The 23,546-nt window shown below is 32.6% G+C and overlaps 2 protein-coding genes across 4 annotated transcripts in view; one reads left to right on the top strand and one right to left on the bottom strand.

The window, feature by feature from the left end:
• Window positions 1-9,579: 9,579 nt before the first annotated feature.
• LOC139485705 (collagen alpha-1(XII) chain-like) lies at window positions 9,580-13,743 on the top strand. Its single transcript, XM_071270346.1, has 5 exons — window positions 9,580-9,751; window positions 10,268-10,816; window positions 11,648-12,361; window positions 12,833-12,962; window positions 13,508-13,743. Exons 1-5 carry the CDS (start codon window positions 9,691-9,693, stop codon window positions 13,689-13,691), a joined length of 1,638 nt encoding a protein of 545 aa, XP_071126447.1. The 5' UTR covers window positions 9,580-9,690; the 3' UTR covers window positions 13,692-13,743.
• Window positions 13,744-14,300: 557 nt separating this feature from the next.
• Window positions 14,301-23,546, bottom strand: part of LOC139485707 (uncharacterized) — a 28,642-nt gene continuing 19,396 nt past the window's right edge. For all 3 annotated transcript variants that reach the window (XM_071270348.1, XM_071270349.1, XM_071270347.1), the window contains exon 7: window positions 14,301-16,275. In XM_071270348.1, the coding sequence (XP_071126449.1) occupies window positions 15,901-16,275 (375 nt within the window). In that variant the 3' untranslated portion in view covers window positions 14,301-15,900. The remainder of the gene's footprint in view (window positions 16,276-23,546) is intronic.

Genomic DNA, 23,546 nt, shown 5'->3' with positions numbered 1-23,546 from the left:
CGGTGTAACGCAAACAACATATGAAACAATTGCAGATTTACACATGTTAATTTGCATACAATGCTTCAGTACTGAAGCTAATAGACTTTCAATTTGACTAATGTGTAAAAAGCAACATGACAACTGGATACAAACAAACAATGAATGTGTTTTTTCGAATCGAACATGCCTAAAATTACTGCTGTATTTGGGTGTAGCCCCCAAGGGTGACTAGGGAAACGAAATATGGTCACTTGGTCTTCCCTATCTAATGTACCCTTATTTTCAGTGGCAGTCCAAATTTCCCCGACCATCATACCATGATGGCCTCCATCACTACAAGACCTACCTATTGTATATATTGTTAATGTGTTCTCGTCCTGAACGTACATGAAATATTTGCCACTTGGCGTTAAGCTATCAACAATCAATCAATATTGGAGGTTAAAAAAGTTGACCGTATTAAGCGCGGGAATTAAAATAAGAAGTGGTAACTTTTTATATAATTACATTTTTATGCTACAATCACAAAAATACTGAACTTAGAGGAAAATCAAATCGGAGAGTCCCTAATCACATGGTAAAATCAAATGTCAACACATCAAAAACGAATGGACATATAGAGTTATGATATCAAGCTTTAACGTTTGGTGATGATCATGATGCCATGGCCGTTTTTAACAATCTTGACTTGCTAAAAGGATTGATTTTTCTATGTATTTGTTTAAACCTGCCACAGAAAGCACGTGCTGTCAGACACGAAAATTTGAAATGGGAGTGCCTCGCGATTTTTTCCAGCCAATAAAAATTACAGATTCTAATTGATTATTGTAATGTAACATTATTGATAAAGACATGTATGATATGTGTCTGCCTCGAACATCACGTGGTGCGACATACATGGTTTAATTTATATCAGATTCCAATACTTGCTGACAGGATAAAGATGATAACCAGAAGAAAACAAATGATTTGGTGATCTTCTTAATCTCAAGTATTTTAATTCATTTTGATGTAAATAATTTATTAACATACAAATTTGAAATGTCATGGCCTTTCATGTGTCCTCCTCTAAAACTTATATTTAGCTAAGAACTTCAAATGTTTATTTCAGCAAAGTATCCTAGATTTTGATTTGAATTGTCTTTACATGATCAAAGACTTGTTAATTGTCACTTGAAAACATATGTCTGCAAGCATCAACTTCCTTATGTAACCTTTTTTGGCATTGCACAAGTCATGTCTTCTCTGACTGTTCATGACGTTTAAATGCTAAATCCCTGGGATGTGTTTTAGTTGATTTTAGTCTCTGATGCATGATTTTTTATCATTAATTGTTTTTGGCTTTTAACTAGCTGTCAGTTACTACGAGTACTCTCAAATCGTATTTTCTGGTTAATTCGACCTGTTGATACTGTTTATAATGCCTTTTTGTTATTTTATATTAATATGGAACTTTTCTATATACCAGCTTTGATTATTTTGAATATCTTCTAATTTTCACTACATTTGTATAAACTTCAAGATTTACCTGTATTAATGAACCGGTTTTTTTTCAAATGTGATAATTTTCGAAGGGTTAAATATTTCGCAGTGGTGTATTGCTATGGCTTTGTTTGGACTTATTTGTTTGCTTTTTTGGCCTTGAATGTTTATCCCTAATATTCATTAACTGTACATTTACATTCAGATATCGCAGATCAAATTTATTCGTTCATAGTGTATTAATTTACGTTTTTTGATTGAGTTAAGCTTGCCAATTATATTTTATCGTATGTTTTTCTATGTTGTGATGTTATGCTATTGTTTCAGAAAAAGGGAGAAGGTTTGGTACCATTAAAACGTTTAATCCCGCTGCAAATGTTTGCACCTGTCCTAAGTTAGGAATCTGATGTACAGTAGTTGTCGTTTGTGTATGTAATTTGTACGTGTTTCTCGTTTCTCGTTTTTTTATATAGATTAGACCGTTGGTTTTCCCGTTTGAATGGTTTCACACTAGTAATTTTGGGGCCCTTTATAGCTTGTTGTTCGGTGTGAGCCAAGACTCCGTGTTGAAGGCCGTACATAGACCTATAATGGTTTACTTTTTTTAAATTGTTATTTGGATGAGGGTTGTCGCATTGGCACTCACACCACATCTTCCTATATCTATTATAAATTATTGAATCAAGAAATTAATGTGTAAGCACAATTTGCTGGTTTTTTTTTGATATTTTAAGAAAGGTATAACTATGAGAAATATGGATCTAATTTTTATTTTAAGAAAGGTATAACTATGAGAAATATGGATCTAATTATGAAAAAATTGAGAATTATTGCATTTTACGAAATTAATGTGTAAGCACAATTTGATTTTTTTTTTAATTTGAACAAAGGTATTACTGTAAGAAATATGAATCTAAATTTGAAAAAAGAAATATGGATTGCAGTCTTCACGCTTAACCACAAGTCAAGCAGCACAGGATTGTAAAATTGCTTTCAGGCTTGTTAAATTCATCCCTACAAGCCAACGGAATCTAACTAAATTTTTCGTAAAATTGAACTTTTTTTTTGGTGGAAGACAGGAAACCTTATCTTAATAGACTGTTATGTAGTCCTTAAGCTATTAATTATTCATATTGAAGTAATTTTGAGGTGAAATGAGTGATCTTTAGTGAAAAAAACGTCGAAAACTGGAAGCGCAGAAAAATCTCCGTTGTTAAAGGCTAATATTTTTGAAGTTTGATCTATATGGAAAAAAGAACATACTATTTTATGTTTATTTTGTGAAGTCCTTTAGTTATCAGAAATAATATTTGGGTAATTTCGTTGAATATATGTTTTGAGACAGAAACCCAATAACTGGAAATGAAAAAAATAATCTTGGTTATTGGTGGTTAAAACTTTCGAATTGGGATATAAATAGAAAATACTATCTGATGTTTATCTTAAGAAGTCCTATAGTAATTAGTCTTAAAAAATGTAATTCTTGTGTAAAATATGATGTGTACAGAAAAATTGTAAAAGCTCGGTTATTCATGGTTATTTATGGTTAAAACTTTTAACATAGGATCTTTATAGACATGATAGACAGGCTTTATTATCTTATGTTTATATGCATATGTATTCCTCTTGTTATCGATATCAATAATAACCAATTTGTTGTGTGAAATATTTTGTTTTACGAACTAATTACAAAATAAGAATGTGTTCATAGTACATGGATGCCCCACTGCACTATCATGTTCTATGTCCAGTAGAAGATGAATTCGTTACATAGTGTGCAAGTGAATGAATGAATGAATGAATGAATGAATGAATGAATGAATGAATGAATGAATGAATGAATGAATGAATGAATGAATGAATGAATGAATGAATGAATGAATGAATGAATGAATGAATGAATGAATGAATGAATGAATGAATGAATGAATGAATGAATGAATGAATGAATGAATGAATGAATGAATGAATGAATGAATGAATGAATGAATGAATGAATGAATGAATGAATGAATGAATGAATGAATGAATGAATGAATGAATGAATGAATGAATGATTGATTGATTGATTGATTGATTGATTGATTGATTGATTGAATATTTTATTTGAGAAAGCGTGAATAATATGCTAAGACAATACATAAACAAGTACATTGTATATACAATCTAAAGTGATCTAATACGTCGTACATGGGGCCAGTAAATTTTGTTTGAACATTATTGTACTAGAAATCTATTTTTAATCTCTTTATAATTAATGGAACTCGTAAAAACAAAAACACTGGATAAAGTAAATTAGGCCTGATTTTATATTTACTGTTGGTAATATTAGCTATCTCACCTCCTATACATTTCTAGGAGTATGATTGGTTAAAAGTGTCCGCATGGAGACCGTGTATATTTCATATTAGGTTAGTAGGGAAAAGAGGGGCTAATTTCATACACGGTTAGTAGTGGTGTTACGTCCCTTTATATTCAATATAAGGTTAGAAGAGAGGCGGGGCTTATTTCTGAAAAACAAAACGGTACTGAGAAACAACTTAAACGTTTCAACAGACGAAGAAATTGATGATTATGATTGAAATATATGCATAAAACACATTTAAACCTAAAAAGTTGTTATTTTTTTTGTAGGATCAATGGAAGAAGTTTCTAAATGCTAACAGTAATGAAGACTTGCTTATTTTGATAGGTCACTAGTCTAAATTTCACACGTTAAGATAGTCTGTAAGATAAATTCGTTACATAGTGTGCTAGTGACGTAATACGGAATATATAGGGTTAGTTAATTCCACATAGGGATTCGAGCTTCCCTCTTATCCCATATATACCGTACTAGGTCACTAGCGCACTATGTAACTAATATTTTACACAATGTGCAATTGTCCTAGTAAGACGATAATTTATAAAATTCATATCGGGTGAGGCGAAACCAAATAATTCAGTGAACTGATTAACTTGGTAAAGTTTCTAGAAACTCAGCGTCTCTCTTTTTCCTTGTAATGTCCGCCATGTTTACTTTAGTAGTTTACCGTAAATCGTCAAAAAGTAGTGCAATAGATAATTGTCCGAATATAAACACAGTTATAATGGTAAAAATTAAAGTCCATATACTCTTCTTCAGGGTCCAAATTGAGTTCTTCTTCTGTGTCTTTGTCAACCACTATTCTGTTATCTTCCATAGTTTGAACTTCTTTCTGTACAACTATCATAGTCTGTGTGGCTGATGTAACTAGCACGACCCGCCTATCCTCTGTTTGTTGTGTAGCTATTTTTTGTTGTTGCAGCTTCTCTTTTTGGGTTTTATTTTCCTTTAAACCCACAGAAATATAGGTCTTGCATCCAAGTGGCATTTGAATTATAAGGACAATGTCAACCAAATATGTTGACATATTCAATACAAAACTGTGGAAAAAAATATACATATGGACTTTAAAGACTTTAACCCCGCCACATTATTTATGTATGTGCCTGTCCCAAGTCAGGAGCCTGTAATTCAGTGGTCGTTGTTTGTTTATGTGTAACATAACTTGATTTTCGTTCATTTCTTTTACATAAATAAGGCCGTTAGTTTGCTCGTTTGAATTGTTTTACATTGCCTTATCGGGGCCTTTTATAGCTGACTATGCGGTATGGGCTTTGCTCATTGTTGAAGGCCGTACGGTGATCTATAGTTGTTAATGTCTGTGTCATTTTGGTCTTTTGTGGATAGTTGTCTCATTGGCAATCATACCACATCTTCTTTTTTTGTATTTAAGCAACTAAAAAAATCCTTTTTTATTATATGAAGAGTGTAAGGAAGATAATTCCAATTGGTCTAATAAAAAAAATGTACTGAAATTTATTAGGACAATATCAGCCAATCAAATTGCGAGAAATTACTCTAATTCAGGATCAAATATTATTATGAAAGAATAAAGAACCGTTTTGAAACGTTAATCCTGTTATTTCAGATGCCTTTGTGAATATTTCACATCATGGTAACACATATGTGGAACACATTTCCTCTCCTCTCAATGATGATATCAGTGTAACGTGTGAGGTCCGCTCTCACCTTATATAGCTAATATTATGTCCTTTTTATGTATGCTTAACAGAACTGTCCCAGCTTAAGTTATAACATTTTGAGAGGCAATAACTCCTCAATTGGTTGAATTGTTTTTCATGAAAATGTAATGGAGACTAATTATGTACAGTTGATTGGCTAGAAAAAAAAATCAGTCTTTAAATGTCAGATTGTAAGAAAACTCTTATTGCAGGCACAAAAACTATATGTATAAAACAAAATGATTTAATGTTATATCTAAATAGCTACATATATGTACATGTATCGGTATTAGATCTTTTAAAGATCTTTATTTATAAGACTTCTGAAAATATCCAAGCAAATAATTTGTTCATTGAAACATATCGGAGCTTGAAATGCCATTATATATTCATTTTTTAAGATTTTTTTATTAGTTGTTGGCCATTATGAAGTCTGAACTTAATACCAAAATGTACACTGAGCCTTCAAAAAAGAGATTTACTCCATCTTTATCATACATCTATAGTGTGTTATAAGCATTTTCAAGCTTTTTAATGGGGTGCACATATAAAATTAAATTTACAAAAATGAATGGAAAGAATAGGAATTATCATCTTTCATTTATGTTGAATAAGTATATATGTACACTATTAAAATTGTAATAACAGTAATATGTACACTATTAACATTGTAATAACAGTAACATTGACAGATTTGTACAAAAACAAGTGTTATTGAAACAAGAGAGCTGGTGTCACTCACCACAAGGATATGTACAGATTTGGACAAAAAACAAGTCTTAATGAAAATAAAGAGTTGGTGTCACTCACCAAAAGGTCTATGTACACATTAAACAAACAACACTCTCCAACTTTGTAAATGAGAATAAGACAAGACAAGGCAATTAATTACAACTTAGGCACACGTATGGTGCTCAAGAGGATAAACAGTTTTACATAAGCAATTACAAATTTAAAAATACATTAATAAGCAAGACGATAAACACTAAATAAATTTGTGTGTGTCAGATGTTGGTATATACTTTTCTCTTAATGACACACATTGTTCATTTGTACATTCAAAAAATAATGATGTTTGTCACCATTACTTTTGTCTTATCAATGTTTACATTTAGTTTCCAGACAGCACTGTGTTCATCAAATATTTTACGTTCTTTGTATATCGTTAGCTGATTCTGCCAATCATCATCATATAATAATACGAAAATTCAAATATACATGCCTAGTTCATTGAGACAGTATTCATTTACCTTTCCTGAACATGTTATATCATGCTCAATAAAATAGCATTCAAGATCATTAATGAAAGGTGAAAAATAGCTAGGCGAAAGGTTTTCACCTTTCTTAACTCAAACTTCGCACGGAGAGAAAATTTGAACAACCCGAGTTGTGTCTTACACATGATTTGACATTTAAACAGAGTTAAATATTTTGCCTGTTATGTTACTAGAAATATTAAGCTTTAACCACAGTCCTACCCTCCATACAGTATCAAAGGCTTTTGAAATCTACAAATGTAAAGAATAAACGCTTTCCAGAGAGTTAATTAAGTTGAATCAAATAGTATAAACTAATTATATTATCAAGTGTGGAGTGACCTTTCCTAAATCCCGCTTGGCATTTTTGGGGTAATTCAATTTCTTGTGCAAACTTGACTAGTCTGTTATTTTGTATAGCTGTAACTACTTTACCTAAACATGATACAAGTGTAATATCATGGTACGAGTCTGGATCTTTTAAGATCTCCCTTATTCTTATAAATGGAATTATTTATCCCATTGATCAGACTTCTGGTATAATCCCTGTGCCGACTACGAAATGGAACAACTTCACTCAAAGAGGCAAATATAGCGGCTTTGTTTTTTTTTTAAATTCTTATAAATTACTTTGATAATTTTTTCCTCGGTAGTAGGCACATTTCAAATTTCGTCAAACTTATTAAATTCTAGCTTATGTTATTGAAACTATTCCTCTTCATTTACCACACTTTCATTAAGCTTCTTTAAATGGTCATACATTACTTCTAGTGAAATTGAACTTTCACTATTTGGTTTCGGAGAAAATCTATTTAAATCTTTCCAAAATTCTTTCGGTTTTTTATATGATTATTACGAAGCTCCTGTTCTGTCTTTTTTTAAAACAATTGTTTATTCCTTTTTTATATTCCTTACTTGCTTACAATAAATTAATATGATGAATCTAATTAGTCTTCCAAACACGGTCTTTCCATTTTAACCATGTTTTCATTTGGGACAATTTGTCTGATATCTATATCAAGTAAACACGTGCTGAGCAAGCATACAACTGAACTCTTATCTTTTCTCTTCCAATTTTTTAATGTAGATGTCAATATCCTAAAACTTATCATGATATTTCATACCTTGAACTCAGGGGATATTGAATCATTCATGCTAATACAAAATATTCATGTAACATAAAACGTTCGAGACAAAGAACATTTACGTTTGCTGGAGCGAATATCTGAACGTGTGTATCATAAACGAGTAGATATGATACTTTTTTGTTAAACAGATTGTGTTTGTGGTTGGAGCCAATATTTGTAGAATTTCCAATTTTAAATATTTAAGAAATAATTGATGCAAGCTATACTTTATTGTAGTTTTAACATGGGTAGGCATTGTGATACCCATGGTTGAACCTCCACCATCACTGGTGTCAACCAACTCACAATTTTATCATAAAAGTATTCAATCTTAATTCTGGTTGGGCAAATGATCATATGTATGCCCTTCACAAGGAGTGTCAAATTTTACAAATTTATACTACATTTTTAGGTATTTTTGACATATAGCTCTTCAACGATTTTCGGTACTTATCCATCTTCGGATTTCAAATGTTTGGCTTTGAGCGTTCCTGATGAAGGTAAATCCAGAAAAGCGCTTCGGACGCAATAAATTATTAAACGTGTTGTTTTCCATGTTTTACATCACTGGGTCGATACCTCTGCTGGTGGACTATCAGTCCCCGAGGGTATCATCAGCTCAGTAGTCAGTTCTTCCGTACTGACATGATTTAACAAACTTTACTAAAATTGTCCGTTTATAAATTTTTTATTTATTATAAAACTAAGGTTTCAACTCCCTGAGTTAAAGTTGGCTTTAGATGAATTTGGCTATTTATTTTAGGTATTTTTGACATATAGCTCTTCAACGATTTTCGTTACGTATCCATCTTCGGATTTCAAATGTTTGGCTTTGAGCGTTCCTGATGAAGGTCAATCCAGAAAAACGCTTCGGAAGCAATAAATTATTAAACGTTTTGTGTTCCATTTTTTCTAAAATGTTATAGCTTTATCTTTTTATTCGAAACTTGCAAATATCTTCTCAAAGTTTAACGGAAACATGAGAAAAGAACCCGGATAGAACCAACAATTTGAGTTGCTATAACCAAACAACCCGGATGTTGAACCAGTTACCATGGTTTCGAACCAAAGAACCCGCGTATATTTGCATACTCCCCTTCACAATTATTCACTGTCATATTAACTTTTAACGTGGAATCGTATTTTCTCTTTAAATGAAATGTTTCTTTTTTTTCAGTTTTATTGCATGTAAAAGAGTTGATCGAAGTACAGTTTGTATGAAGCGCGTAAAATGCTTCTTTCTTAAATCGTGTACACGAAACGAATAAAATCAGTTACAAAAGAAATCCTGTAATCATCATAACCGTACTATTTTTGAATGATACAAATATACAGAAATTTACGATTTCATTCAATTTTCTAATTATTCATTTGCTTTAAAGCTCCACCTTAGAAAAAAATGATGGACTTCTGTGAAGTAGATATATACATGCATTCATATTGTATTGTCCACTGTGTTGCTTGTGTTTTCTAATTTGTACAATGGAAGTTACTTATAGAAAAATATATAAATATTTTAAAAGAAAACAGAAGGGAAATTTTGTTTAAATTTTGTTTGAAGTTTGTATGTCTTTAGATATATCAAATGATTTTCTAATGTATTGTTGTCAGTTAATTATCAATTGATTTGACACAGTTAACCAAATCGCAATGGTATTGTATTAATTTCAATTTACAAATGAATTATACAAGCAAAAAATAATTAACAATGACTTTCAAATAATAAACAAGGAGTAATCAAAACTAAATATTTAAATGTTTACTTTTCATTTTAAAATGGACATTTAATTTTTGACATGCATAGGATATTTGTTGGAATGATCTTAATTCATATAGCTTCTTGTCAAGGTACAAAAGGTAAATACTTAGATTTCTTTTATGTTCACCATTATTTTCATCTTTAAAAAAAAATGTAAAAACATGAGAATAAAAAAATCTATTTTGAAAAGCGAATATAACAAATTAACCAACCAAAAAAAAATGGTAATTGAACGAAATATGAATAATACTAGTTTTATCAAGTGTACATGTATGTCAATGAGATATTTTTTTTTTCAGAAACGAAACATTGAACTTCTATCAAAATCAATTAGCAACTTTTCTTCTTATCAATTTTACTTGTGTCTATTGTATATTTTAACATTTCAGTTGCAGCGATTATGTAGAAGAAATTTCTTTTTTGTAAGTGATGCGAGTTTGCAGATCTTTATTCGTTTGTGTCAAACTACTTTTCAAAAGTGGCAAAGTTCATAGGCATAAACACGTCTGAATTCTTCTCGGTGGGCGAGTTTTCTTGTATCTATACGTGTATGTGTATTGAAATTAGCAGAGTATAGTTTAAATTAAATTTAATAATCTTTATTTTTCTTACAGATGTTGTATTTGTTCTTGATAGATCTGGAAGTTTGGATGCATCTGACGTCACCGATGCTATTGAATTCATCTATAACGTTACAACATGGTTGACAATTGGAGACAACAATACATTGATATCATTATTGACATTCAGTGATGATGTCACAGAAGAATTCAACCTTGGCAATTTTCCAAACAAAACTGACTTACTATCTGCAATAGAAAGTTTAAGTAACATGACATCGTATGGCGGTACTTTCACTTTTAAAGCTTTGGAATTCGTTCTGACGTCATCATTTAACGAAAGTATTGGTGGAAGATCTGGAGCGGAAAGAGCTGTTGTTGTTTTAACAGATGGTGCTTCCCTAAACTATCTTCAGACTGTAACTATGGCAGATCTTACACGGTCAGAACTTGGTGCCGAAATATTTTCTATAGGCATAGGGTCGACACAAGATGTTGATGAACTTAACGCTATAGCCAGTGACCCTGATAGCTACTACGCATTATCTGCACAGGATTTTGTATATCTATGTAACTTAGTTCCAACTCTGGTCATTAGACTTGGTAAGTGTCGTACAATGTATATGCAATGTAAAAAAACCGGATTCATATGGAAACAAAAAATGGGCCGGGATTGTTTGATTTAAATGTGAAATTTTCTACAAGGAATGAGGACCTATACATTTAATACTTAAAATAGATATAAAAAAATATGGTATGAGTGTCAATGAGACAAGTCTCCATAGCCATCATTAAACGATAAAAAATGCCATATTGAATATATAAAATATAACATAATTATACAATCATATTTTTTTTGTATTTTAACAACCGTCTAGTTTTACATGTATTATACATGTATATATAAGTTCAAAATAACATGTGAAGTATAACATGTCAACGATTGCTTTATTTGCAAATGAGCGCATTCTAACAAAAATAAGTCATTGTACATAGATAAATGTTGCACTACATGCCAGCACGTTTCGGATAACAACAAGGTGCTTGAAAAAAAGCAAAATGATCAAATAAATCATGACAAGTAATTGTTTTCTATGAATAAAGCAAGGATTATCTAATGATTCGTTTCTGGTACAAAATGTATATTTTGTTTTGAAAGTTATTACAAATGTATAATGTATTAAACATGTGTTCCAATGTCCCAATAAATGCACTCAAAAACATTCCAGTAAAACTGTTAAAAATACACATGTGGTAATGCTTTATATGCAGCGATTGTCAGTTGTTTAAACATTTGACTGTGTATATGCATGTACATGAATGTATATACTGTAACATTACAGTTAATTCCGAATTTATATGAAAAATAATATAAAAAACTACCGGTTACATGTAGATTCTTAAGGCATAAATCTATACATTTTTTTTTACCAGATATTACAGTGAATGCTACCTTATCAGAGGGATGTCCTGTGTTCATACCAACAACACTTCAAACTAAAGCACCACAGAAAACTACTACATCACCAGCAGTTACAACGACAAGTAAAGAGGAACCATCAACAACCGAAACATCAACTGTAATGAGAACAACCATGGATGAATCATCTATTGAACAATATATTACTACTTTGGATGATGAAACAACCATCACAGAAAGAACTACTGCCTTAGAAACTACAAGTGGTGACAGGCAAACATCACCTGCCGAGTATACTACTACTCCTGGACAAATGCCAACTACGTCGTTAGAAAGTACAAGTGATGTAAGGCAGACAACAACAACCAAATATAATACCACTCCGGAGCAAATAACAACAACGTCTTTAGACTCTACAAGTGTTTCAGCAGGACAAACAAAAACCGCCTTATATACTACCACTCTTAGGCAATTAACAACTACATCACTAGAAACTGCCAGTACTGCCGGGCAATCATCAACAATAGATCCATATACTACCGCAACGGAAAGAACATATACCACATCTGAAACCACTTTAGACACAGAAGCTACCGCTTCAGGACAAGACATAACTACGAATCAGGCAGTGCATATGACGACTACATTAACTGCTGGTTTTGTGTCTTTTCAAGCCCCATCAAAAACATCAACAGACATATCAACATTTCATAGTATAAACAATCCAGGTAAAACTGACTATGTTGTCTTTAAAACACAAAACTAACATATCCATAACATTTATTTATGAATTTAAATTCAATCAGGTTTAACTACATCTGATTGGAATTACACAACATCACACTATTTTTGCAGTTTTCCTGACTGTGTATTTCTTTCTGACTATTCTACAGTTCGATGTTTCACTAAGGTATATAGTGTAATCTCAACTATTTAGATAAACAAAACACTAGACTCTTTTCATCTTTAGACATCCTGAAATTTTTGTATTCTGCTGCTATACGGATGCTACATTCCAGAGTCGATTATGGAGAAGGACTGAACTTATCGGGTTGATAATTCTATCGTTACGCAACGTCTGGAAAATATTCTAAATTCATTATTTATGTGCACTTAATAAATAATAACTGCACCGTACTGAGTATACCAGAGTTTACCACTTGATTAGTAAACATATTATCTTATATCTATTGTTTCAGAAAAGCCAGAATCTATAAGTGACAGTTCTAGCAGTTCATTCAGCACCGGAGCAGCAATAGGGATAATCACAGCGTTTTTGTTTCTTACTCTCTTGCTCATTCTTTTATTTTGTTTGCGGAAAAAAATACGGTAAGTTCGTTCCTCTTCATTTTTAAAAGGAGTTATTTACTGAAGCAACGTTAACAAAATGGACGTCCTTTGCTTTTTGAATTTTATTTATGTTACATTTATGTTCAACACAATCAAACGAATATTAAAAACTATAACAGGACATGAACACAATTCATGATATAACTCTGTATTTCTGATACATGTTTTAATTTTAATTTTTAAACGTGTGTGCAAATAAACTCATCATATATACATGAAACAGGCTCTCAATTGTGTGAGCTAGACGAGCGTTTACAAAAAACTCTGATCACTGACGCTGAAATCAAGTATGTAACGGCCAACTAAAGTTGAAAAGCATTGGCAACCCAAAATTCCGAAGGTTTTACTAGATATACATGATAAACATTGTAGCTGAATAAATGTTATCAAATTATTATTATCATTCATTTATGCAGTACTTCCTATAATTGAATAAGGAAATAAGAAAATAAGACACGAGTGCATTTTTTCTTTAGTGCATGTTGGTTACACAGTTCTTTAAAAATAATAAAAATGTATTTCAGTTCAAGGAAAAAAGCCTCACCAATGAGTAAAGAAGACTGTATGATAAGACAATACACCCAAAGCAGCCTAGGAGCTCCAAAACCGTTATCCTATAGGGAGGCAACATTTACTGGTAAAACTGATACGAATGGCCAACTTACTAGACAGTCTAGCAATTTATCTATGTTTGATGCTTATGTATAATGTCTTAGGTTTAATAAAATAATCATATTAAAATTTTTAATTTGTTTGAAAATATAAAGGATATCGAATTATTTATGCCTATTTCAAGCAGAATTAAACATGTTATGGTGTTGTAAATACAATCATGTATGTATCATATGTTGTATGTGTGTTATGTTTATCGTTTATGAGTTGCCTTGAGAGTTTTAATATATAAGCTTTACCTATTGCCAAATCAAGTTCAACTTGTGTTCAATAAAACAGAATACGTTTTAAAGTAATGCATTAAAAGAAATGTTTCTGCATACTAGAAAGTTATATTTACTAACCAAGTCATTAGAATCTAATTGGTAAAGTTGACGTCAACTCTGTGAAAGTTTTACTTACGCCATCACCAGTCTAATTCTTCTGAGTGGTGTTTATTTGGACTTCTTTTGTCTTTTTTGTGGTTTATTTTGCCATAGCGTTGTCTGTCTATATATATGTCTTTGATTTATTAGCTTGAATACTCCGCCTCTATTTTTGCATTTCGAAACTGTTTCAAATGTTGCCTTTCATCACAAGTGTTGAGTCTTATAAATGTCGACGAAACATCGTCTTTAGCAACAAATTATAGGCCTGACATCTTGATTCGTTTTTAAAACTATTTTATTCAGAATAATACATGTACTATTATAATAATTGATAATTTACCAACTGAATTTCTTTTAAACTAATAAATAAAAGTATAATCAATATCATTTTAACAATTAGGTTATATAATTATGTGTAAAGAAAAAAATCGGTTTAACACTATACTGCGATATGAGAAACCATGTTGTTTGAGTTTAGTAGCTATATACGATCAAACGTACAACCTTCCAAATAAGATAAAATTAAGAATGGAAATGGGTATAAAAGAACAAATCTAAAGCACTTTAACAATATAATGTGAATAACGGTGTGTTTCATCATTTGGTAGGCCTAACTGTATTTACATTGGATATTGCATCAGTCACAGGGACTTGGTTAGCAGATTAAAAAAAAATTTAAGTATACAAATATGTATAATAAACTGCACAATGCTAGAAGAAAAAACATATATTGATATATATAATATGAAATTAAAAATTAAAATTAAACTGCTAACCGAGTCTCTGTGAAACCACTCTACACTGAGTATGAGTTGTATCTAATTACTATTATAATTTATTATCTGTGTAATATAATATAATAAATATTTCTACAATCTGATTATACAGTAAGGAACAGTATTCATGTACATATATTGCACCAAGGAAAAGACAAGTTAAACAAAAGGAAATAACTACTTAAAATGCATGCACTGTAGCCGTAATTATAAATACACAATTTGCCAATTGTATGATACAATTTAATTAATTTTACTTCCGTCTTAACGAGTTAAGTTGTTGTTAAGAACATTAAACATCCCTAACTTACAAATATTTTATTGTGTGCAGTTTGAAAATGAGATTTTAAAATAGTTAAATTTACTGAATATACTTTACGAGGTTAACATTTGCACTTAAACTACATCCTAAATGAATATGCTTGATTTTTTTTATATGAAACAAATCACACTGAGCACTCTAAATCATTGTACATACAAAAATATATTTAATTGTACATGTTATAATTGCACATGTATCCTATTAATCGCGAAATTAAATAACTAAAAAAAAATATGAAATTGACTACTTCAATTCCCATTAGCGTTACAACTTCAGTTTTTCTCTTAAAATGTTTTTACTAATGATGGTGCAAACGACAGATGTTCCAGAAACAAATGTCTTAGATGTTTTGTAATAAAATGAGCGAAAAGTAGCAAAAAATAAATGTCAATAATTGGCTACGCGTCTTATTCTATCGAAAATGCATACATAAAATGGCTGAAATGTATATATCTATATGTATAGATATAACTCTAATACAATTAAGTTAATTTGATGACATAGCCAAACTTTTGTTTGAAACTTGCACTCTGGGAAAAAAACTGTTTGTTGAATGGTACAAATGCGATCGAAATAATAAGGTTAAATATGTCTCCTTAGCAGAACAGACTAAATATCATAAGGAAGACAAAATGTCATACGAATCAACAAACAAATATAATATGCTTGTTTACGTTTCTCTCTATCAGTATCCACAACATTCTGAAATTTGCAATTCCGAAATTAATATCTGAATCTATTTATAAAGTCTAATGTGTACTATTTGTTGAACTCTAGATTTATTTTCCAAACACTTTCTTTTGTTTTAGTCCTTTTGCAATAATGCATTGGCCCTGCATTACAGATGGATATTTCAATTCAAGGTGGTCCGTGTCTTGATGCTTGGGTTTCTTTGGCTTCTGAGATGATTTCTTTGTAGATTCTGGACTCACTTTTTCATTTAAGTCTATTTTTTGCTCACAGTCAACTTTAATACATTTATCATAGTGGAATTTCATTGGCGGACAGTATGCAACCATCGTCCAGCAAATGTCTAAGATTTTTTCGAAAAAAATGTCAGTCGTTCCTTTTATATCAGTTTCTGCATATTGTTTCTTTATATCACTATATGTTGTTGACAGGGTAGTTGAAGGTGAACTGTTGTCTCGAAGTTTCTGAAATTGTATAAAAAACATCATTTTAATCTCTAAAAGGTCAGACAATTTCTTAATTTTGTATCTGTCTAATATTGGTATTAGTAAAATTTGTCAATTGTATGGCAACCTGATTGATTGCAGAGTATACTATTCACTTATATTTGATTGGGTTTTTTTTATTTCTTTTGGTAACGATTTTCTTAACTGTTTCTCTGAATTATAATGTTTTCCTGAATTTATTATCTGAATGTAAATGTGTTCATAAAATGTTACACTATGAGCCTTCTGTCAAGAAAACTATTGCTAGCAGCACAAGTCAAAACAATAGCATAGTAGCTATGTAAGTAAGTACCTGTTTACATATCTAATGGCTTGGTGTTCTTCAAGTACCTGTTTACATATCTAATGGCTGGGTGTTTTTCAAGTACCTGTTTACATATCTAATGACTGGGTGTTTTTCAAGTACCTGTTTACATATCTAATGACTGGGTGTTTTTCAAGTACCTGTTTACATATCTAATGACTGGGTGTTCTTCAAGTACCTGTTTACATATCTAATGGCTGGGTGTTCTTCAAGTACCTGTTTACATATCTAATGGCTGGGTGTTTTTCAAGTACCTGTTTACATATCTAATGACTGGGTGTTTTTCAAGTACCTGTTTACATATCTAATGGCTGGGTGTTCTTCAAGTACCTGTTTACATATCTAATGGCTGGGTGTTCTTCAAGTACCTGTTTACATATCTAATGGCTGGGTGTTCTTCAAGTACCTGTTTACATATCTAATGACTGGGTGTTTTTCAAGTACCTGTTTACATATCTAATGACTGGGTGTTTTTCAAGTACCTGTTTACATATCTAATGACTGGGTGTTTTTCAAGTACCTGTTTACATATCTAATGGCTGGGTGTTCTTCAAGTACCTGTTCACATATCTAATGGCTGGGTGTTTTTCAAGTACCTGTTTACATATCTAATGACTGGGTGTTTTTCAAGTACCTGTTTACATATCTAATGACTGGGTGTTCTTCAAGTACCTGTTTACATATCTAATGACTGGGTGTTTTTCAAGTACCTGTTTACATATCTAATGACTGGGTGTTTTTCAAGTACCTGTTTACATATCTAATGGCTGGGTGTTTTTCAAGTACCTGTTTACATATCTAATGACTGGGTGTTTTTCAAGTACCTGTTTACATATCTAATGGCTGGGTGTTTTTCAAGTACCTGTTTACATATCTAATGACTGGGTGTTTTTCAAGTACCTGTTTACATATCTAATGACTGGGTGTTCTTCAAGTACCTGTTTACATATCTAATGGCTGGGTGTTCTTCAAGTACCTGTTTACATATCTAATGACTGGGTGTTCTTCAAGTACCTGTTTACATATCTAATGGCTGGGTGTTCTTCAAGTACCTGTTTACATATCTAATGACTGGGTGTTTTTCAAGTACCTGTTTACATATCTAATGGCTGGGTGTTCTTCAAGTACCTGTTTAATGACTGGGTGTTCTTCAAGTACCTGTTTATATATCTAATGGCTGGGTGTTTTTCAAGTACCTGTTTACATATCTAATGACTGGGTGTTTTTCAAGTACCTGTTTACATATCTAATGGCTGGGTGTTCTTCAAGTACCTGTTTACATATCTAATGGCTGGGTGTTCTTATAGTACCTGTTTACATATCTAATGGCAGGGTGTTCTTCAAGTACCTGTTTACATATCTAATGGCTGGGTGTTTTTCAAGTACCTGTTTACATATCTAATGACTGGGTGTTCTTCAAGTATGTTTACATATCTAATGGCTGGGTGTTCTTCAAGTACCTGTTTACATATCTAATGGCTGGGTGTTTTTCAAGTACCTGTTTACATATCTAATGACTGGGTGTTTTTCAAGTACCTGTTTACATATCTAATGACTGGGTGTTTTTCAAGTACCTGTTTACATATCTAATGGCTGGGTGTTCTTCAAGTACCTGTTTACATATCTAATGGCTGGGTGTTTTTCAAGTACCTGTTTACATATCTAATGACTGGGTGTTTTTCAAGTACCTGTTTACATATCTAATGACTGGGTGTTCTTCAAGTACCTGTTTACATATCTAATGACTGGGTGTTTTTCAAGTACCTGTTTACATATCTAATGGCTGGGTGTTTTTCAAGTACCTGTTTACATATCTAATGACTGGGTGTTTTTCAAGTACCTGTTTACATATCTAATGGCTGGGTGTTCTTCAAGTACCTGTTTACATATCTAATGGCTGGGTGTTTTTCAAGTACCTGTTTACATATCTAATGACTGGGTGTTTTTCAAGTACCTGTTTACATATCTAATGACTGGGTGTTCTTCAAGTACCTGTTTACATATCTAATGGCTGGGTGTTCTTCAAGTACCTGTTTACATATCTAATGACTGGGTGTTTTTCAAGTACCTGTTTACATATCTAATGACTGGGTGTTCTTCAAGTACCTGTTTACATATCTAATGGCTGGGTGTTCTTCAAGTACCTGTTTACATATCTAATGGCTGGGTGTTTTTCAAGTACCTGTTTACATATCTAATGACTGGGTGTTCTTCAAGTACCTGTTTACATATCTAATGACTGGGTGTTTTTCAAGTACCTGTTTACATATCTAATGACTGGGTGTTTTTCAAGTACCTGTTTACATATCTAATGGCTGGGTGTTCTTCAAGTACCTGTTGACATATCAAATGGCTGGGTGTTTTTCAAGTACCTGTTTACATATCTAATGACTGGGTGTTTTTCAAGTACCTGTTTACATATCTAATGACTGGGTGTTCTTCAAGTACCTGTTTACATATCTAATGACTGGGTGTTTTTCAAGTACCTGTTTACATATCTAATGGCTGGGTGTTTTTCAAGTACCTGTTTACATATCTAATGGCTGGGCCTGTTTACATATCTAATGACTGGGTGTTTTTCAAGTACCTGTTTACATATCTAATGGCTGGGTGTTCTTCAAGTACCTGTTTACATATCTAATGACTGGGTGTTCTTCAAGTACCTGTTTACATATCTAATGGCTGGGTGTTTTTTAAGTACCTGTTTACATATCTAATGACTGGGTGTTCTTCAAGTACCTGTTTACATATCTAATGACTGGGTGTTTTTCAAGTACCTGTTTACATATCTAATGACTGGGTGTTCTTCAAGTACCTGTTTACATATCTAATGGCTGGGTGTTCTTCAAGTACCTGTTTACATATCTAATGGCTGGGTGTTCTTCAAGTACCTGTTTACATATCTAATGACTGGGTGTTCTTCAAGTACCTGTTTACATATCTAATGGCTGGGTGTTCTTCAAGTACCTGTTTACATATCTAATGACTGGGTGTTTTTCAAGTACCTGTTTACATATCTAATGACTGGGTGTTCTTCAAGTACCTGTTTACATATCTAATGACTGGGTGTTTTTCAAGTACCTGTTTACATATCTAATGACTGGGTGTTCTTCAAGTACCTGTTTACATATCTAATGGCTGGGTGTTCTTATAGTACCTGTTTACATATCTAATGGCAGGGTGTTCTTCAAGTACCTGTTTACATATCTAATGGCTGGGTGTTTTTAAAGTACCTGTTTACATATCTAATGACTGGGTGTTTTTCAAGTACCTGTTTACATATCTAATGGCTGGCTGTTCTTCAAGTACCTGTTTACATATCTAATGACTGGGTGTTCTTCAAGTACCTGTTTACATATCTAATGGCTGGGTGTTTTTCAAGTACCTGTTTACATATCTAATGACTGGGTGTTTTTCAAGTACCTGTTTACATATCTAATGGCTGGGTGTTCTTATAGTACCTGTTTACATAACTTATGGCTGGGTGTTCTTATAGTACCTGTTTACATATCTAATGGCAGGGTGTTTTTCAAGTACCTGTTTACATATCTAATGACTGGGTGTTTTTCAAGTACCTGTTTACATATCTAATGGCTGGGTGTTCTTATAGTACCTGTTTACATAACTTATGGCTGGGTGTTCTTATAGTACCTGTTTACATATCTAATGGCAGGGTGTTCTTCAAGTACCTGTTTACATATCTAATGACTGGGTGTTCTTCAAGTACCTGTTTACATATCTAATGGCTGGGTGTTCTTATAGTACCTGTTTACATATCTAATGGCTGGGTGTTTTTCAAGTACTTGTTTACATATCTAATGACTGGGTGTTTTTCAAGTACCTGTTTACATAACTAATGACTGGGTGTTTTTCAAGTACCTGTTTACATATCTAATGACTGGGTGTTTTTCAAGTACCTGTTTACATATCTAATGGCTGGGTGTTCTTCAAGTACCTGTTTACATATCTAATGACTGGGTGTTCTTCAAGTACCTGTTTACATATCTAATGGCTGGGTGTTTTTCAAGTACCTGTTTACATATCTAATGGCTGGGTGTTTTTCAAGTACCTGTTTACATATCTAATGGCTGGGTGTTCTTATAGTACCTGTTTACATATCTAATGGCAGGGTGTTCTTCAAGTACCTGTTTACATATCTAATGGCTGGGTGTTTTTCAAGTACCTGTTTACATATCTAATGACTGGGTGTTCTTCAAGTATGTTTACATATCTAATGGCTGGGTGTTCTTCAAGTACCTGTTTACATATCTAATGGCTGGGTGTTTTTCAAGTACCTGTTTACATATCTAATGACTGGGTGTTTTTCAAGTACCTGTTTACATATCTAATGACTGGGTGTTTTTCAAGTACCTGTTTACATATCTAATGGCTGGGTGTTCTTCAAGTACCTGTTTACATATCTAATGGCTGGGTGTTTTTCAAGTACCTGTTTACATATCTAATGACTGGGTGTTTTTCAAGTACCTGTTTACATATCTAATGACTGGGTGTTCTTCAAGTACCTGTTTACATATCTAATGACTGGGTGTTTTTCAAGTACCTGTTTACATATCTAATGGCTGGGTGTTTTTCAAGTACCTGTTTACATATCTAATGACTGGGTGTTTTTCAAGTACCTGTTTACATATCTAATGGCTGGGTGTTCTTCAAGTACCTGTTTACATATCTAATGGCTGGGTGTTTTTCAAGTACCTGTTTACATATCTAATGACTGGGTGTTTTTCAAGTACCTGTTTACATATCTAATGACTGGGTGTTCTTCAAGTACCTGTTTACATATCTAATGGCTGGGTGTTCTTCAAGTACCTGTTTACATATCTAATGACTGGGTGTTTTTCAAGTACCTGTTTACATATCTAATGACTGGGTGTTCTTCAAGTACCTGTTTACATATCTAATGGCTGGGTGTTCTTCAAGTACCTGTTTACATATCTAATGGCTGGGTGTTTTTCAAGTACCTGTTTACATATCTAATGACTGGGTGTTCTTCAAGTACCTGTTTACATATCTAATGACTGGGTGTTTTTCAAGTACCTGTTTACATATCTAATGACTGGGTGTTTTTCAAGTACCTGTTTACATATCTAATGGCTGGGTGTTCTTCAAGTACCTGTTGACATATCAAATGGCTGGGTGTTTTTCAAGTACCTGTTTACATATCTAATGACTGGGTGTTCTTCAAGTACCTGTTTACATATCTAATGGCTGGGTGTTTTTCAAGTACCTGTTTACATATCTAATGACTGGGTGTTTTTCAAGTACCTGTTTACATATCTAATGACTGGGTGTTCTTCAAGTACCTGTTTACATATCTAATGACTGGGTGTTTTTCAAGTACCTGTTTACATATCTAATGACTGGGTGTTCTTCAAGTACCTGTTTACATATCTAATGGCTGGGTGTTCTTATAGTACCTGTTTACATATCTAATGGCAGGGTGTTCTTCAAGTACCTGTTTACATATCTAATGGCTGGGTGTTTTTCAAGTACCTGTTTACATATCTAATGACTGGGTGTTTTTCAAGTACCTGTTTACATATCTAATGGCTGGGTGTTCTTCAAGTACCTGTTTACATATCTAATGACTGGGTGTTCTTCAAGTACCTGTTTATATATCTAATGGCTGGGTGTTTTTCAAGTACCTGTTTACATATCTAATGACTGGGTGTTTTTCAAGTACCTGTTTACATATCTAATGGCTGGGTGTTCTTCAAGTACCTGTTTACATATCTAATGGCTGGGTGTTCTTATAGTACCTGTTTACATATCTAATGGCAGGGTGTTCTTCAAGTACCTGTTTACATATCTAATGACTGGGTGTTCTTCAAGTACCTGTTTACATATCTAATGGCTGGGTGTTTTTCAAGTACTTGTTTACATATCTAATGACTGGGTGTTTTTCAAGTACCTGTTTACATATCTAATGACTGGGTGTTTTTCAAGTACCTGTTTACATATCTAATGACTGGGTGTTTTTCAAGTACCTGTTTACATATCTAATGGCTGGGTGTTCTTCAAGTACCTGTTTACATATCTAATGACTGGGTGTTCTTCAAGTACCTGTTTACATATCTAATGGCTGGGTGTTTTTCAAGTACCTGTTTACATATCTAATGGCTGGGTGTTTTTCAAATACCTGTTTACATATCTAATGGCTGGGTGTTCTTATAGTACCTGTTTACATATCTAATGGCAGGGTGTTCTTCAAGTACTTGTTTACATATCTAATGGCTGGGTGTTTTTCAAGTACCTGTTTACATATCTAATGACTGGGTGTTCTTATAGTACCTGTTTACATATCTAATGGCAGGGTGTTCTTCAAGTACTTGTTTACATATCTAATGGCTGGGTGTTCTTCAAGTACCTTTTTACATATCTAATGGCTGGGTTTTCTTCAAGTACCTGTTTACATATCTAATGACTGGGTGTTCTTATAGTACCTGTTTACATAATTTTTTATCTAATGGCAGGGTGTTCTTCAAATACCTGTTTACATATCTAATGGCAGGGTGTTCTTCAAGTACTTGTTTACATATCTAATGGCTGGGTGTTTTTCAAGTACCTGTTTACATATCTAATGACTGGGTGTTCTTCAAGTACCTGTTTACATATCTAATGGCTGGGTGTTTTTCAAGTACCTGTTTACATATCTAATGATTGGGTGTTCTTCAAGTACCTGTTTACATATCTAATGGCTGGGTGTTCTTCAAGTACCTGTTTACATATCTAATGGCTGGGTGTTTTTCAAGTACCTGTTTACATATCTAATGACTGGGTGTTCTTCAAGTACCTGTTTACATATCTAATGGCTGGGTGTTCTTCAAGTACCTGTTTACATATCTAATGACTGGGTGTTCTTCAAGTACCTGTTTACATATCTAATGACTGGGTGTTTTTCAAGTAC

The sequence above is a fragment of the Mytilus edulis genome, chromosome 8 (assembly GCF_963676685.1).
Source record: "Mytilus edulis chromosome 8, xbMytEdul2.2, whole genome shotgun sequence".
Taxonomy (NCBI): Eukaryota; Metazoa; Mollusca; class Bivalvia; order Mytilida; family Mytilidae; genus Mytilus; species Mytilus edulis.
This window is presented reverse-complemented; position numbering and strand designations above follow the sequence as displayed.

Bases quoted from the DNA above. Each gene is read 5' to 3' on its own strand.
- LOC139485705 (XM_071270346.1), top strand. From the start codon at position 9,691: ATGCATAGGATATTTGTTGGAATGATCTTAATTCATATAGCTTCTTGT. The intron at 10,817-11,647 runs GTAAGTGTCGTA...TTTTTTTACCAG, and splicing joins AACTCTGGTCATTAGACTTG to ATATTACAGTGAATGCTACC. The intron at 12,362-12,832 runs GTAAAACTGACT...CTATTGTTTCAG, and splicing joins TCATAGTATAAACAATCCAG to AAAAGCCAGAATCTATAAGT.